Genomic DNA, 16,002 nt, shown 5'->3' with positions numbered 1-16,002 from the left:
TTTCTTTTTTTTAAAGAAAAAGTTTTAAATTGTCATTATACACATGGCCTGTCGAATAATAATAATAATAATAATAATAATAATAATAATAATAATAATAATAATAATAATAACATTTATAAAAGACTAACATTAGTGCGTCACGCTAACTCCTAATAATAAATCACGTTGATGCTCATTGCAATAATATAATGCAATAATTTAGATTTGAGCATTTATATTTATGTATCCCCAAGTTCGTTGGTCGACTAACTAAAAAAAGGAAAGAAAAAAGTGAATGCAAACAATTAGAGCTCTTAAGTATTGACTTTAACCTATAATTAGTGCTTGAACTTTTCGGGTAAACTATACCCGCCCGATACCCATTGCGTTTGGTTTATTCGATCCTTACACCTGATAAACCCGTTTGACCCGTGTTTGGCCTGTTTGGACCGTTTGACCCGATAGACTCGTTTTGTGTTCGTACATGATAATTAGGACAATTTGTGTTACGATAATAAAGTGAAACAACGCATCATTTACAATAATGACAGACTAAGCTTGTTTTCATAAAAACGGGGTTATCAGGCCAACACTATTCATACGGTTCAATCGGGCAAACCCGATTCATACGGGTAAAAATACAATATCGGTCCAACGTGCGGTCCAGGATCTATTCTATTTTCCGAGCATTACCGAAAATGCACAGTGTGACGCTGAGTTCAAAAATATGGTTACATTGCTCTTTATTGAAGGAATTGAAAAAGATAATTTTGATTCATATGCATTTTAAAAGACATTTTTCTCTCTTGACTTGCTACAGGTTAGCAACAGAAAAAGGAAATACGTAAAACCTTCTGAAGGTGACTAATGTTGCTTTTGCTGCGCAATTTTGTAGGAAGTTTACATGTCAAAGGTTACTCATAGTCATCCTACAGGATATATAATCATGATTTTGGCAACGTGACACCGCATTAATATGTTGAAATTGGTTATATAGATATGAATCTATAGATAAGTCTAGAGATCACGCTATTGAATTCTTCCGGCTGTGACAGTACACGTATGTACATGTGTGTCACGCCACGTATTTTGGGTGCGGCAGTCTCTAAGAGCCAATCAAAACACAAATGAGCAATAAGTTTCCATATTTGTGGAGATGATAAAACGGATGTACTGACGGATGTGAGGCTTGGGTGTGACCCTCGAGAATAATATAAAAGAACCTCAAGGTCTCAAACGGTGGATCACTTGTTCCGGTGCAAGGGTGCAGAGGTTCGAGACGTCGGTTGTGGCCAGACAGAATCATCGTCAAAGTTTCTAAGAGTTACAAGAATACTACCATAAGGTATGTATAATCTCTTGTTGCATCATAAAATTCAAGTTTAGAGATGTCATGCGGTACTTCAAAATGAATTGTGTACCTACCATAAAACTTTCAAGATTAAGAACTGTTGTCACATACTTGTATTTCATCTTCCGTTTCTTCTAACTTAAATATTTCAATCTCTAGCCTGTCAATCAATATATATATATAAGTTAAGGTATCAATCTATCAAATGAACTATCAGATATTCATTACTTTTGTTGAATCACTAAATCAAATGTTGTTATACGAGGGTTGGGGCAAAAGTCATGGCAACTATTTTTTTTCTTGCAGATATGTGAGCGGATCACAAACTTCTATGTGTCGTGTGGAAGTTCTGCAGGCATAGTGTGTATGTAGAACAACAGATGGCTCTGTGATAGCTGGTAGTAGCACAGCGAGGCCTGTGAAATCTGTCAGTTGGTGAGTGTCGTGCGAGATGGAAGTAACCCTTGTTGAGCATCGCGCTTACATCAAAATAGCCGTTCTCCGAGGCTGAAATGCGATGGAATGTCACAGTGAATTAGTGGAAGCTCTTGGGAATAATGGCCTTCCATACCGGACAGTAGCACGGTGGGTAGGAAAGTTTCAGCAAGGACCTGTGTCAAACAGTGATGAGCAACGTTCGGTACGACCTGTAAGTGTGCGGACCAACGTGGCACGTGCCGTCATCGAGCAGCTCCTGGATGAAGACAGACGATGGACGCTACTGGAGTTAGCGGAGGCAAGTGGCATCGAGAAACGCACCGTCCACAGGATATTACGTAATGAGCTGCAACTACGCAAAATCGCATTGCTGTGGGTACCGCATGCACTGACGGAAGTTCAAAGGTGGATTTGCTATGCACCTCCACTCCACTCCGACCACTTTGCACGCTGGCAACAGGACGGTGATCCATTCTTGTCACGAATAATCGCCATCGATGAATTTTGGGCCATGGCATACGAACCAGAACTGAAACGTCAGTCCGCAGAGTGGTGGCATGCTGGATCACCAAGGAGGCAGAAGTTCCGTCAGAATCCTTCCCCAGTCAAATTGATGGTGATGGCGTCAGGGGTGTCGTTGTTTGTCACTTTGTTCTACATGGCAGAACAGGGACCGCACAGTACTACAGGGACTTCCTGGTGCGACAGGTACGACGAGGCGTTCGGGAGAAACGTCCGGATCTTGTGGACAGTGCAATAATCCTGCACGACAATGAAAAACCACATAAGGCAGAGTGTGTATGCAGCTACTGTGACATTATGAATGGGAAGAATTGGAGCACTCACCATACTCTCCTGACATATCGCGCTGTGACTTTGATCTCATTCGAAAGATTAAGGAGCCACTACGTGGTAGGAGGTTTGCAACACGCGAGGACATTGCTAATGCTGTGCGCAAACAGGTGATCCGATTCACTCATGGTGTGGCAAATGCTGAAGCGAATGGTATTCAACGTCTCCCACATCGTTGCAGCGTGTGGTGCAAGTAGTAGGGGACTATTTTGAGCGTCTTTAGGCCCAGATTTGTCATGTCAACTGTATGCGTACTGTGTTGTCATTCTTTTGCACCGTGAAGGTCATATTGCCCTGTATACTACCGTAATAATTTAGTTTGTTACGATATGTCAGTGGTATTCATTGTCCACACATGTAGTTAACACCTTGTCCTTTCGTCTGTATATGTCAGATTTTCCAACCGGACTGGTATCTTCAAGAAAAAAAATAGTTGCCATGACTTTTGCCCCAACCCTCGTATATTACCATTTTAGCTATGTAATAAACTTACTTTTTATAAATAATGTTGTAATTCCCCTAGATTAAAACCACCTTTTCCCATGAAAATAATGGTGTAATTTAAGTATATTTCTTTGTGACATCCGCTACAGAATTAGCGTGAGCAGATCTCTACATTATGGTGGAATAAAACGAGCTAAATAATTAAAAAGAGTCTGCACATCGTCACAAATGGGGGCTCGTCCAAAGCTTTTCTTCTTTTTTCATTTTTCGGGACGAAAAATTTTGTAGTGCTGCTATGACATCTTTTTGTGTCTTATGTTTAGGTTTTGATATTATGTTCATAGTGCATGTTAATTTAAGTGAATTATGTAAATTGTCGCATTACTGCAATTGTGTTATTTTGGATTCTAATGGAAATTAATGATCTGATTATATTGCTCATAGTGAAATACCCCCCCCATTATTTTTTTGATTTGAGTAAAACAAAATAGTGAAAACAGTAATTCGAAATGTCTTCCCATTGGTTCCCCTTTTTCAAACCTAAGAAATCCCCACCAAAAATTCATGAATGGTATATTGCAAAATCGGGGGAAGCAAGTTGCAAATATTGCAGAAAAATTCTTGCTGAGAAGGCTTTGCGCTCCGAAGTATGTCCCCTGGCAAAAGAAGCAACAGATCTGCCCGTGCAGCAAGCCAGTTTCCCAGTAGCCAGTTCGCCTACTTTACTTGAACCGCGGTTAAACCATCCACAGCAGTATAGTTTACCGGATCCTGTGGATAGGCAACCGATAACACAAACGCAACGTTATAAAGAAAATTTAGCTAAGTTTGAAGAAACTTGTAATAAAATGCCATCCTTGACTCCTTTGGACAGTACACAGTATAAACCAGTGGTCGCGAAACGCACAATTTTCCTTAAGCCAGAACAACTTACTGACCCTTCTAATGACGGTGCAGATAGTTCATCCGAAGAGTCTCCTGGCATTATGACGAGTGATTTTGAGTTTGACCCTAAATTAGCGTCAACACCTTTAAAGAAAGAAGAACAGCAGAAAGTAGTTGCTTCAGAAACGGTCAAAGATGAAGTTTATTTTCCATTTGACATACCACCTCATGTGGGCGAACCCTTGAAAAGTAAACTCCCAGAAAGTTCACCACCTGAATCAAGTAAATATGATTCAGATGACGAAATTAAACAATTGGCAAAGAAGGAGCTCTACCAGGAAAAGACTGCACGTGACGTACTAACACCGAGTCCTTTCTCATATGACTCAGGCGAAGAATTTAATGAGTTTATAAATGAAGAACCTTGCATTGAAAATCTAAGTTTTCTTAAATATCCGCAAATTGCTTCTCACCCTCCTCAAGTGACATATTCCCCCACTGCCGATAACGCACTTGCACTTTTGTTATATAATAATATTAGGCAAGAAATTTTAGATAATCACGAAGTGAAGACTCCCTCAGAGGATTCATTACCCTTGGACGAGAATAAGGCAATAAATGTTAATTTACTCCCTCCGAAAGGACCCCAAATAGAAAATAGACAAGATCCTGATGAATCAAGTGCACGGGAAGAAACAGAAGATCGAGTAGCCAGTGTCCCGGTATTGAAATTGCCGAAATTTAAAGGAAGCCCTAAAGAATCTGTTACAAGATTCCTTGATGAATATCAGGCCATATCTCGTGCCCTCGATTGGCTCGACCAGGAGCAATGTATATATCTAGCGGCCTGTCTTGAAAATTCGGCCCTTGATTGGTTCCTATGTCATAAGGATGCCATCCAACAGTTGCAGTTTCGAGAATTAAAGCAAATGATTTCTCGAGCATTTCCTGACGATTTATATAATGGTCAGCTTGAACAAAAGTTAAAGAGAAAACGACTCCCTCCTCGTTTCCCACCTGATAACTTCGCATATACTTTAATACGAGACTGGAAGTTCGTAAGACCTGAAATGGGAGAGAGAGAATTGTTACGCCTATTGTATAAAGCGTTGCCTTCAAATTATGTTCAGGCCTTAGTATTAAAGGAAGTATCGACAATAGATCAAGCTATTCATGTGTTGCGTTTATTGTACTTAGCTGACATTTATACTGAATCTCATCAGGAAATGAATAGAAAAGGTAGAGAATTTAAAAGACCACATCATGTAAAACCTTATAGGGGTGTTAGAAACAATTCGTTTGTCAAAAGAATGTGGACGTATAAGCATGAAATCGGGAGAGATGGTAGGCCAATTGAAGTGAAAAGAGCTCGAACGAAATTGTGTGATCACAGATTGCCCACGACTCCGATTCGAATTTTTAATAGAAAAGTAGACGCATTATTAGACAGTGGTTCGCAGGTCTCTGTTTTGGCTGAAGAAATGATCCCTCAAAATTTTCCAATTGCTAAGCGAATGCGCGCCACTATTCGTTTGCGCACATTAGGGGATAAGTTAACTGAACCACTCCCAGTGGTTCGGTTAAGTTTCCAAGTTGGAACTTATGGTCGAAGATCGCGTCGTTTATGGTTAAATGTGGCATTAGTTAAACAGTCTCAATTAGACGAGAAAATGGTTCTAGGAATAGATTTCATTCAGCGTTACACGTACGGTATAGGGTTACAGTCTATAACTATTAATGGCAATCAAAGACATCCTAACATGAAGTTTTATGTTCAGTATTTGCCAAGCCGCAAGGAACAAACAGTATTAAATCTGTCACATGTTCAGTTTTACAACAAAAATGGTAACTCTAGGACGAATAGAAACGTTAGCTCAACATCAGTATCACCTACGAACATTGACGTGCCTCAAAGTAGTTTAGAACTTCATGATTCAATCTCCCTTTCTGAAGACGCACATTGTGATTCCCAACCTGAGAACGAATGTCCTATATTGAAAATCAACTGTATTGAGCAGCAAACATCTCGTAACTTGATCACAACTGCCGAGCGCATGCAAATACGTGCTGGGAAAGTTGGTTTAGTGCAAGTTAAGCCATGTTATCCTATAACTGGAGATCATTATGTTGAACCGAATGATGTTTTGCATCGAACTTACTCATGTTTAATACCACCTACAATGTATGTAGAAGAAAATGGGTATGCTAAACTGCCTGTGTTTAATTTGAGTAAGCGGGACGTGACTATTCCAGATGCTCAAATCATAGGACATTTGGAAAAATGTGTTCCTACACCAGAGATAAGAGTGAATACGGTTAAAGCCAGCCCACTCTCTGCTGAGAAAGTCGAAAATTCGAAATGTAAATTACAACACGATGTTGGCAAGGAAATTGACATTTCCCCTGACCTTTCGTCTGAAGATCGAAAAAGAGTAGTAGATCTATTAACTGAATTTCAAGATATTATTGCGTGGACAATAAATGATATAACTGTAACACACGAATATGAGCATAGTATAGAATTAATTTCAAACATTCCTGTATCTTCACCACCCTACAGAGAGACATTAGAGACAAAAAGAGCCATGAAAGAAGAGATTGACAATTTGCTTAAACAAAACATCATCTCTAGTTGTCGGTCTTCATACGCATCACCAGTTATTTTAATTAAGAAGAGAGATAATTCTAAGAAACTCATAGTGGACTATAGAAAATTGAACTCCGTCATATCTCCTGACAGTTACGCTCTTCCATCACTCAACGACCTAATAGATTTATTTACAGATATTCAATTTATAAGTTCAATAGACCTCAGATCTGGTTTTCTAGAAATTCCCTTAAAGGAAGAGGATAAATTGAAAACTGCATTCATTTGTAGTGCCGGTTTGTTTAATTTTAATGTGCTCCCAAAAGGTCTCTCCACTTCCTCCGTAGCATTTCAAAGAATGATCGACAAAGTGTTTGCAGGGTTAAAATTCAATATTATGGCATGCTTCGTGGATGACTTGATTGTTTTTGGAAAATCTATAGACGAAAAGTTAGACAGACTTCGGAAAGTATTCACTCGTTTGCGAGAAGCCAATCTAAAATTAAATCCCTCAAAATCTCACTTAATGTATGCTGAACTACCAATCTTAGGATTCGTCGTAGGACGCGAAGGGGTTAAGATAGATCCTAAACGAGTCGAGGCTATCACTAACTTTCCCGAACCAAAAACAGTTCGTGATGTACGCAGTTTCGTTGGATTGGCCAGTTATAATCGAAGATTTATTAAAAACTTTTCAGTTATCGCGAAGCCTTTAATAGATTTGACTAAGCCTGATGTAATCTTTCAATTTGGAGATAAAGAACGCCAAGCCTTTAATATCTTAAAGGAGAAGCTCGTTACTGCCCCAGTATTAGCCATCTTTGATCCTGAAGCAGATGCTACCGAATTGTATGTAGATGCTTGTGAATACGGAATTGGCGCCGTATTAATGCAAATCAAAAATGGAGAGAAGAAACCGATTGCTTATTATAGCAGAAAAATCTCAGACCATGAAGCTAAGTCCTTAACGATCCCAGAAAAAGAGACCATGGCTTTGGTACAAGCCGTATTACACTTCCATGAATATCTAATAAGAGTGCCTCACTTCACTGCATTTACTGATAGTTGTTGTGTTTGCTATTTAAGGAACATGAAAAATCTAAAAGGCAAATATCTTCTTTGGTTAATCAGGTTGCAATCTTATAACTTCTCGATTAAAGCGATAAGAGGTAACCCCTCTAATCGACATTCGGACTGCATGTCCAGATATCCAACGCAAACCCTAAGTGAGGAAGAGAATGCAAATCGCGAAGAAGGACTTTGTATACATACAATGAAGATTGACGCGACTGATGTAATTAAGGCACAGAAAGAAGACGAATATTTTGGTAGAATTCGTGAATTAGTAAAGTCTGATCCTACTAATAATGAGGCTCGTCCGTATGTATTAGTAGATGAGGTGTTATATCGTAAGTCTAATAATGATTTAAAGCAATGTGTTCCTCGAAGTCTGGTTCCTGAGGTTTTATATGCTATCCATACCTCATGTCTAGAAGGCGGACATCTTGGAGAGAGCAAAGTGTTTTCTCGTGTCAATGAGCGATTTTATTGGCCTCGAATGGGATTCGATATCAAACAGTATATTAAGACATGTCGCGAATGTCAAGAACGTAAAGACTCAACCACTACACCATTAGGGTTGCATGAACCAATTAAACCACTAGCTCCTTTCCATACCTTAACTTTGGAAGTATTTGGCCCACTGCCCCCCTCTAATGGTTATAAGTATGTCATCACCGCTGTCGATATGTTTTCAAATTATGTAGTGGCACGACCATTAAGAACAATAACAGCCAAGAATGTTGCAAAGTTTTTATTGGAGGATATTATTTGTTATTTTGGTCCACCCCGCCATATATTGTCAGACCTTGGTTCTAAATTCCACACATAAGTAACTAGCGAAATTATGACTGTACTCGGTATACATCAAAAGTTTAGTATTAATTACCATAATAGAATAAATTCACGAATGGAGAAATATGATCAAGCTTTGGTAAACTATTTGAAGAAATATATGTCTACTTCCCAGAAAGATTGGTCTCTATTTGTTAGAACTGCTTGTTACTCTTATAATACTATAAAACACAAACACCATTCTTGTTCTCCTTTTGAATTGGTGTTTGGTAGAAAGGCTGAATTAGGACTCGAACTCGAGACTCCATGCCGAACCCCGTATGGAAAACTCGTGAAAAAGAATCTTGATCGTATAAAGAAAATTAGCACAAAGGCCTTAACTAGTCAGCAGTAAAAACAAAAAGCCAAAATTGATAAGCGTAGGAAAGCACATACGTAAAAAAAAAATGATTAGACCTCATTACAAATTTGGTAACTAAGCCGGGGTTATTTCCTAAATGTATGCAACGTGCATCATTAAGAAAGTTAATGTTGAACGAACGAAGTTATATTGTCCAAGTTCTCTAGTTTCAACCTGATCGAATTGTTCAATCATTTCATAGTTAAAAAAATGTTAAGTTATCGCGAAAGGCGTAGGAACTTCTAACGTGAAATTCAATGTTGATGCAGGCTTTCTGAAAGAAATGTTATATTAATACCTAAATAAATAATTAAGTAAGTAAATGGGTACCCAATCAATTAAGTAAATATATTTATATGTATAGAAGGAATACATAGAGAAAAGAGTAGTTTAGAGAAGTACAAATGGTTTTAAATCCATATATGGTCGGAAACCCTGCTACAAAAAAAATAAATAAAAAAAAGAGAGAAAAGAGAATAAGAAGAAAATATATAAATATATACAACTAAGGAACAGCTTGATTCCTTGCGTAGGTATTATATTCCTGGTGTTGACAGCAGACCAAAGACAGACAGACAGACAGACAAAACAAAAAAAACACCAAGTGAAAAGAAAAGAGAAAAATAGAGAAATGGAAAATAAAAATTATTTATTTGTTAAAAGTAATACTTCCGTTAGAAGGATTGAAAATCGCATTAATGAGAGAGAATAAGAATTAAAAATAGGATACGCCTTCGTATTTTATAGGTCCAGATAGGCTTTTGCCTTCGCAGCCTCCGCTAAGCTTGGTGAACCATTGCCTTATTGGCAAAACGGAATAAAACACCTTATGAACGTTTTCGAATTAAGTATGCAGTTCTAAGAGCATGTAACAAACTAGAGTTAATTATGAGTACACATTACATATTAAAAATGGTTTGAACCCCGTGTATTGGAAGTTATTTTTACTCGTGAGCCAGGTCGTGTGTAAATGAAGTTGAGAAACTACTTAATGGTATGAATTGCTAAGATTCAAGCAGGTTTACGTGTCTTTTCTGGTGTTCCCTTGGAACTCAATAATGTGAAATACAGTCAACCCAAATTAAAATCAATCGACAGAGTGTACTGATAAATCGTGGAGGACAATGATTCCATAATAATAGAGGCCGTGGTATAAGAGGTCATTATAATAATAGAGGCCAGCCGTGATAAGGATAGAATAAGGATAGAACTCTCAAAATGTAAGATCTACAGATAAAACTCAAAATAAGCGAGCATTGGTATTTTTTTTTAAATCTTATTCATTGTATTTCTTTTAAATTTATTTTCTTTCCTTTTACTGTCTAAATTCCTGCGCAGGTAATAAGTAGTTAGAAGAGATAGATAAGGAAATAAAAATATATAAAAGGGACTGATATAATAATTTATATTTCCTTATATCATAAGATCACTGTGTGATTCGTCCTCGTATAGCAGAAAGGTGTACGTTTCCATATTTCTATTAGTATTATTCTACTCTAAAGCATTAGATAATGAAGCAGGGAGAACGATGAAATTGTCATTTGAAAACAGAAACAGAAGAAAAGAAGAAAAGAACACAAGCAACAATAATTTTAATTTTGTATAATCATGTTTTGCTTCCTTTTACAGATAGTGCCTCTATAAATTGTCATCGGTCGTAAGTAATTACGTCTTGCTTTGTTTGTATTAATGCAATGCAACATTATGGTATATTCTATAAAAAGGTATTATAGTTACATACATCATTGTATTACAGATACTGCAGATGGAGGACAATTCACAATTCACCGTTTGTTTGAGCACTATAGGTAGCCCCGAAATACCTGTGTACCCCTCCCTCTTTATTTTTTTTTGGATTGGCATGAATGTAGGTATAGTACTCTGTTACGAAGCAAGGACGCCTTCTTCCCCTTTACTTCTTTTTATTTCCGGTTTATTTCCGGCCTGATCCTGCAACGTTCTGTACCCTTTTTAAAGGTCTCTCTCCAATCAAGTATATGTTTTGTTATGTATTTCATATTTATTAAATAAAATATTGTTATATACTTCATATTTGTTAAATCAAATATTGTTTCTTTTCTCAACGATTTTACTTCATAACAGTATTATCTGCTATTATGTAATAATGTTCTCTTGCATAGTTTCTGCATTCCGGAAGTAAGTTATCTACTTCCTTACTCAACTGTTATCAGCACACACTCTTAGTTCTACTATTGGAATTAGGTCAAGTTGAATAGCAGCAACCTTACCCATAAGTTTTCATGCAATACTAATAATGCTAATACTACTACTAATAATAATAACAGTGATAAAATACATATGATTTGTACTGTCATCTAAGTTAAATAGTAATACTAATGAGCATATATAAGCTATTCACTTTTCGATTCCCCGTCTAAATTACCATCGATCTCCACTTACTTAAATTCGTTACATTCAATTGAAGAATGTACATGTTACATAACAATTGCCCTCATTACTCTTCCTATAACAATTATTGTATAAAACAAGTATTACTTCCTATAACAAATATTATTTGAATACCTTCTTCTAATACCACTACTTCCATTGTGACTACTTGCATAGCTTCCTGTGCGTATTTCTTGTGCGCCCAATATTGGATACACTCCCTCCTTATATTAGTGAGACTTTCTAATCATTGTAACTACCATTTACTATTGCAAAGAATTTTATTTTTCCTTGCTCCAAATACTTTTTTCTTTTAATTTTGTTTCCTTACTATAATAAGTTCATTTTTTTTACTACTTGCTATATCTATATAAATTTTTATTAACATTGTGTTAGGAAATTCTGCTTATACTATGGTGCATCATATCAGTCTTTTAGTTAAATGGAGAATTACCTTATTATTTATTTATTAGTTATTTAAATCTTTTAATTGAAAATGGTAAATTATAAACTAATCGTGTTCTATTCTATTTTCATGGATCTAATTGACTTCTGAGTGTGAGTTCTGTTCCTTGAAAAATGGAAGAATGCCTAAGAAGAGTAAAGTTTGTAATTTGTAAAATTGGAAATAATTTGGAAATCCTTACTGTACTTCGGACATCAGACTACAACTTCAGGAAGTAATTGTCTTTAATGGCGTATAGTGGTGTATTTAATTCACAACGTGGCATTACATTCAAGTGTTAGAGTATTATACTTTTTCAGAATATAGTTTCTAAGTTTCTACTTACCACTGGACACTTTTCCCATGGTAATCCATAGGTAGGATGCTGAAGTAAATCCCGCCGACGCGATTATAATATTTCCAAAATGATTTAAATCCCTAACTACCCGTAGTATTAAACGCACTTTTATATTTTAGTAGGAATTGTTGTACTTGCATTCAATATGCATTTCTTACTTAAACAACACTCACACAAACACCTACATTACGATCACTTCGCGACTCTCAAGAATAAGAGTAACTACGATGTCCATGTCAATCCGCGAATTACCAATGTTTGACTACGTGGTCACAAGCTTTGCATAATACAAAATATCCGGCATCCACCCATCCGCTATTGGAAATAATTAATAGACCAAAAAGAATTGAGACACCTATTACTTTCCTTATATGATGTATGGCGTCATCCTTAGAACATTAACTCGAATAAGGAGTATCCAACCCGACACTTTATTTGTGAATTATGAACACTCAATAACACTCACAATTAAGCCCCTGATTCTTGTGGGTTCCAACAGAAAAACAAAAAAGAATATAGCATTACTTCTTATTCAGTTGGAAATTTTGTAAACGTTTTCCTAGCTGAATTGGCACACGCTTCCTGTCTATGCAAATTCTAGACAGTAAACAGGAAATGCCTGCGGTTTTACCTAATCTAAGATTGCGAATGATCGCCTGTGGCAATATACTTTAATGCCAGCGAGAAGTTAATAAAATGTGAATGATTAAAATTCTCTAATTGGCTAAATTCGGTATACCTGATAAACGCCCACAACCTCTAGCGGAAGCAAGAACCACTAGGTGTGGAGGTTCCAAATCTAACTAAGTATTGGCTCGATTCTCCGAAGTCCCCGACTAATAAACAACAAGGGATCCTTTTCCTTCCTCGCTCCTTTTGAACACACCTGTAAACTTTTAAAAACGCACAAAAAAGGAGAAAGGAAAGAGAGGATTATTCATTATTTTGGAGGATTACTTAAAACGAAACAGGGTTCCAATAAATTTTAAATTCATGACATGTAGACTCAAGGCAACGGCTACGAGTAAATTCAATATTGAACTATTATTTGTTTGTTTTGTCACGCTTAAAATAATATAACCTATAGTAAAGAGATAAATTAAAATTTAAGATCATAATATCAACAGTTTCACGGTAGTTACCCCTTGAATCTACATGAACTTAAATATTGGAAATTCATTATAATAAATTAACAAATCAATGGTAGTCAAACATTGTAATTCAATCCTTGTTGATATCTCGAATCCTTATGTAACCAAATCTCTACGAGCTATGTAACTGTAGAGATCTCTATTTAAACCCCATTACTAGTTGACGTTACTAATTACTCATTACTAATTACTTGGGGTGACTAAATTGTAATCATTCATTTATCTTTGTAAACAACGAAACAAGGCTGTCTTGCTATGTAATTACCACAATTTATGTATTGACATATCTTCTTTTCCATTCATCTTCGGTGCCAATCTCTTCATCAATGGTTTATGTTCTCTTATTTCATTCAATCACTTCATAAGCACAATATTGAAATTAAAATATGTGTGTAATGTAATGAAATAATGCAAACTATTGTGCTCCTTAGTATATTACATTGTTACTAATTATAACAATATTACTTCTTACTTGTGTAGCGTTAAATTTCTAATGGGACCCTATTTCGTTGAGTATGAGATGGTACACATCTCACTAGATTGTAGTATATTAATACTTACTTTCATTAAAGTTCAGAATTTGCCATTAGTGAATCTACTGTACTAAAGAAACTGAATTGAATCTAAGATAGTGTGCTGAACATTACAAAATCACCGTTAGCATGATAAACCGAACGGTTCCCTGTTATTGTCCAGTAGTCTATTTCACTCTCTGTCATTACTTTACTCTCTGTCCTTTTGCATATATTACAATTCCAATAAAATGTGGATGCTTGTCGTTGAGGTTTTTATGAACTGAGGACTGTTAGTTGTTAATGGACATTATGTAGGTTGTTCTAATGTTACATTCTTGCAATCGTAGCATTTGTGACAATTGAGAAAATTGACTTTTTATCTTAATGTAGCATGTTCAGTATGTCATTGACTTTTCATACTTAGTGTAATATTTCATTCAAGTGACTTCTTGCAAATTTTAGCACATTGAAATGTTGTTGATCTTTAACTTTGTTATAGTACATTAGTTATATGATGTGTCAAACTAAAATATTCTTGTTAGTAGAAGTAACTCATTCATAATCACCTGTATTTCCATTTTCGTTGTGTTATGTGAAGGAACAGAGACACCATTTTGTTATAAACGTTCTCTGTATTATTGTTAAGAAAAGATGAAATGCGACTATGCTGACAACAGACTCATAAGTATACATAACCTATGCTTTCTTCACTTCGCGAAAACTTTTTTTTTCAATATATTTTTTTTTTACGAGGGTCACTCGAAAAGTAAGGATATCTGTATTCCAGCTTCACTGCTCGCTTCTTGATGATTTTCGAGGTCGAAAATTATGAAGCAGTGGGAATGTGACGCTGAGTTCAAAAATATGGTTACATTGCTCTTTATTGAAGGAATTGAAAAAGATAATTTTGATTCATATGCATTTTAAAAGACATTTTTCTCTCTTGACTTGCTACAGGTTAGCAACAGAAAAAGGAAATACGTAAAACCTTCTGAAGGTGACTAATGTTGCTTTTGCTGCGCAATTTTGTAGGAAGTTTACATGTCAAAGGTTACTCATAGTCATCCTACAGGATATATAATCATGATTTTGGCAACGTGACACCGCATTAATATGTTGAAATTGGTTATATAGATATGAATCTATAGATAAGTCTAGAGATCACGCTATTGAATTCTTCCGGCTGTGACAGTACACGTATGTACATGTGTGTCACGCCACGTATTTTGGGTGCGGCAGTCTCTAAGAGCCAATCAAAACACAAATGAGCAATAAGTTTCCATATTTGTGGAGATGATAAAACGGATGTACTGACGGATGTGAGGCTTGGGTGTGACCCTCGAGAATAATATAAAAGAACCTCAAGGTCTCAAACGGTGGATCACTTGTTCCGGTGCAAGGGTGCAGAGTTTCGAGACGTCGGTTGTGGCCAGACAGAATCATCGTCAAAGTTTCTAAGAGTTACAAGAATACTACCATAAGGTATGTATAATCTCTTGTTGCATCATAAAATTCAAGTTTAGAGATGTCATGCGGTACTTCAAAATGAATTGTGTACCTACCATAAAACTTTCAAGATTAAGAACTGTTGTCACATACTTGTATTTCATCTTCCGTTTCTTCTAACTTAAATATTTCAATCTCTAGCCTGTCAATCAATATATATATATATAAGTTAAGGTATCAATCTATCAAATGAACTATCAGATATTCATTACTTTTGTTGAATCACTAAATCAAATGTTGTTATATATTACCATTTTAGCTATGTAATAAACTTACTTTTTATAAATAATGTTGTCATTCCCCTAGATTAAAACCACCTTTTCCCATGAAAATAATGGTGTAATTTAAGTATATTTCTTTGTGACATCCGCTACAGAATTAGCGTGAGCAGATCTCTACATTATGGTGGAATAAAACGAGCTAAATAATTAAAAAGAGTCTGCACATCGTCACAACAGTAGCCCGAAACGGCTCGGACGTAAAAACTCATCATCATCATCACCATATTATTATTATTATTATATTATTATTATTATTATTATTAAAAGGAGAGAAAATTACTTGTGGAATGGCCTGTATATATTTTATTCCTATTTTGAATGATTATTCTTGTTTTATTTATCTGCTTATTGTTTTGCAACACTCAGAAAGAATAGTTCAAGACTTTATTGTTTACACTGGCGACAGGGAGCACGGCTAAGCTTTTGTAATACCGGTAACATCCAACTGGTTGACAAACCGCACGTGGCCGCTAGAAACCATATGACAATTTTACTGCTGATAAGAAAACTTGGTTTAGCTTTGAAAACCACCATACAATATATA

At 36.0% G+C, this 16,002-nt stretch overlaps 1 protein-coding gene across 1 annotated transcript; it reads left to right on the top strand.

Moving 5' to 3' along the window:
- The first annotated feature begins 1,850 nt into the window (after positions 1-1,850).
- On the top strand, positions 1,851-2,531 carry LOC145670047 (histone-lysine N-methyltransferase SETMAR-like). Its single transcript, XM_081738396.1, has one exon. The coding sequence runs from the start codon at positions 1,851-1,853 to the stop codon at positions 2,529-2,531; it is 681 nt and encodes a 226-aa protein (XP_081594522.1).
- The last annotated feature ends 13,471 nt before the right edge of the window (positions 2,532-16,002 follow it).

This window comes from Thermobia domestica, chromosome 14, assembly GCF_964235325.1.
Source record: "Thermobia domestica chromosome 14, izTheDome1.hap1.1, whole genome shotgun sequence".
Lineage (NCBI taxonomy): Eukaryota > Metazoa > Arthropoda > Insecta > Zygentoma > Lepismatidae > Thermobia > Thermobia domestica.
The sequence above is the reverse complement of the archived record's forward strand: the minus strand, read 5'-3'. Positions and strand labels throughout refer to the sequence as shown.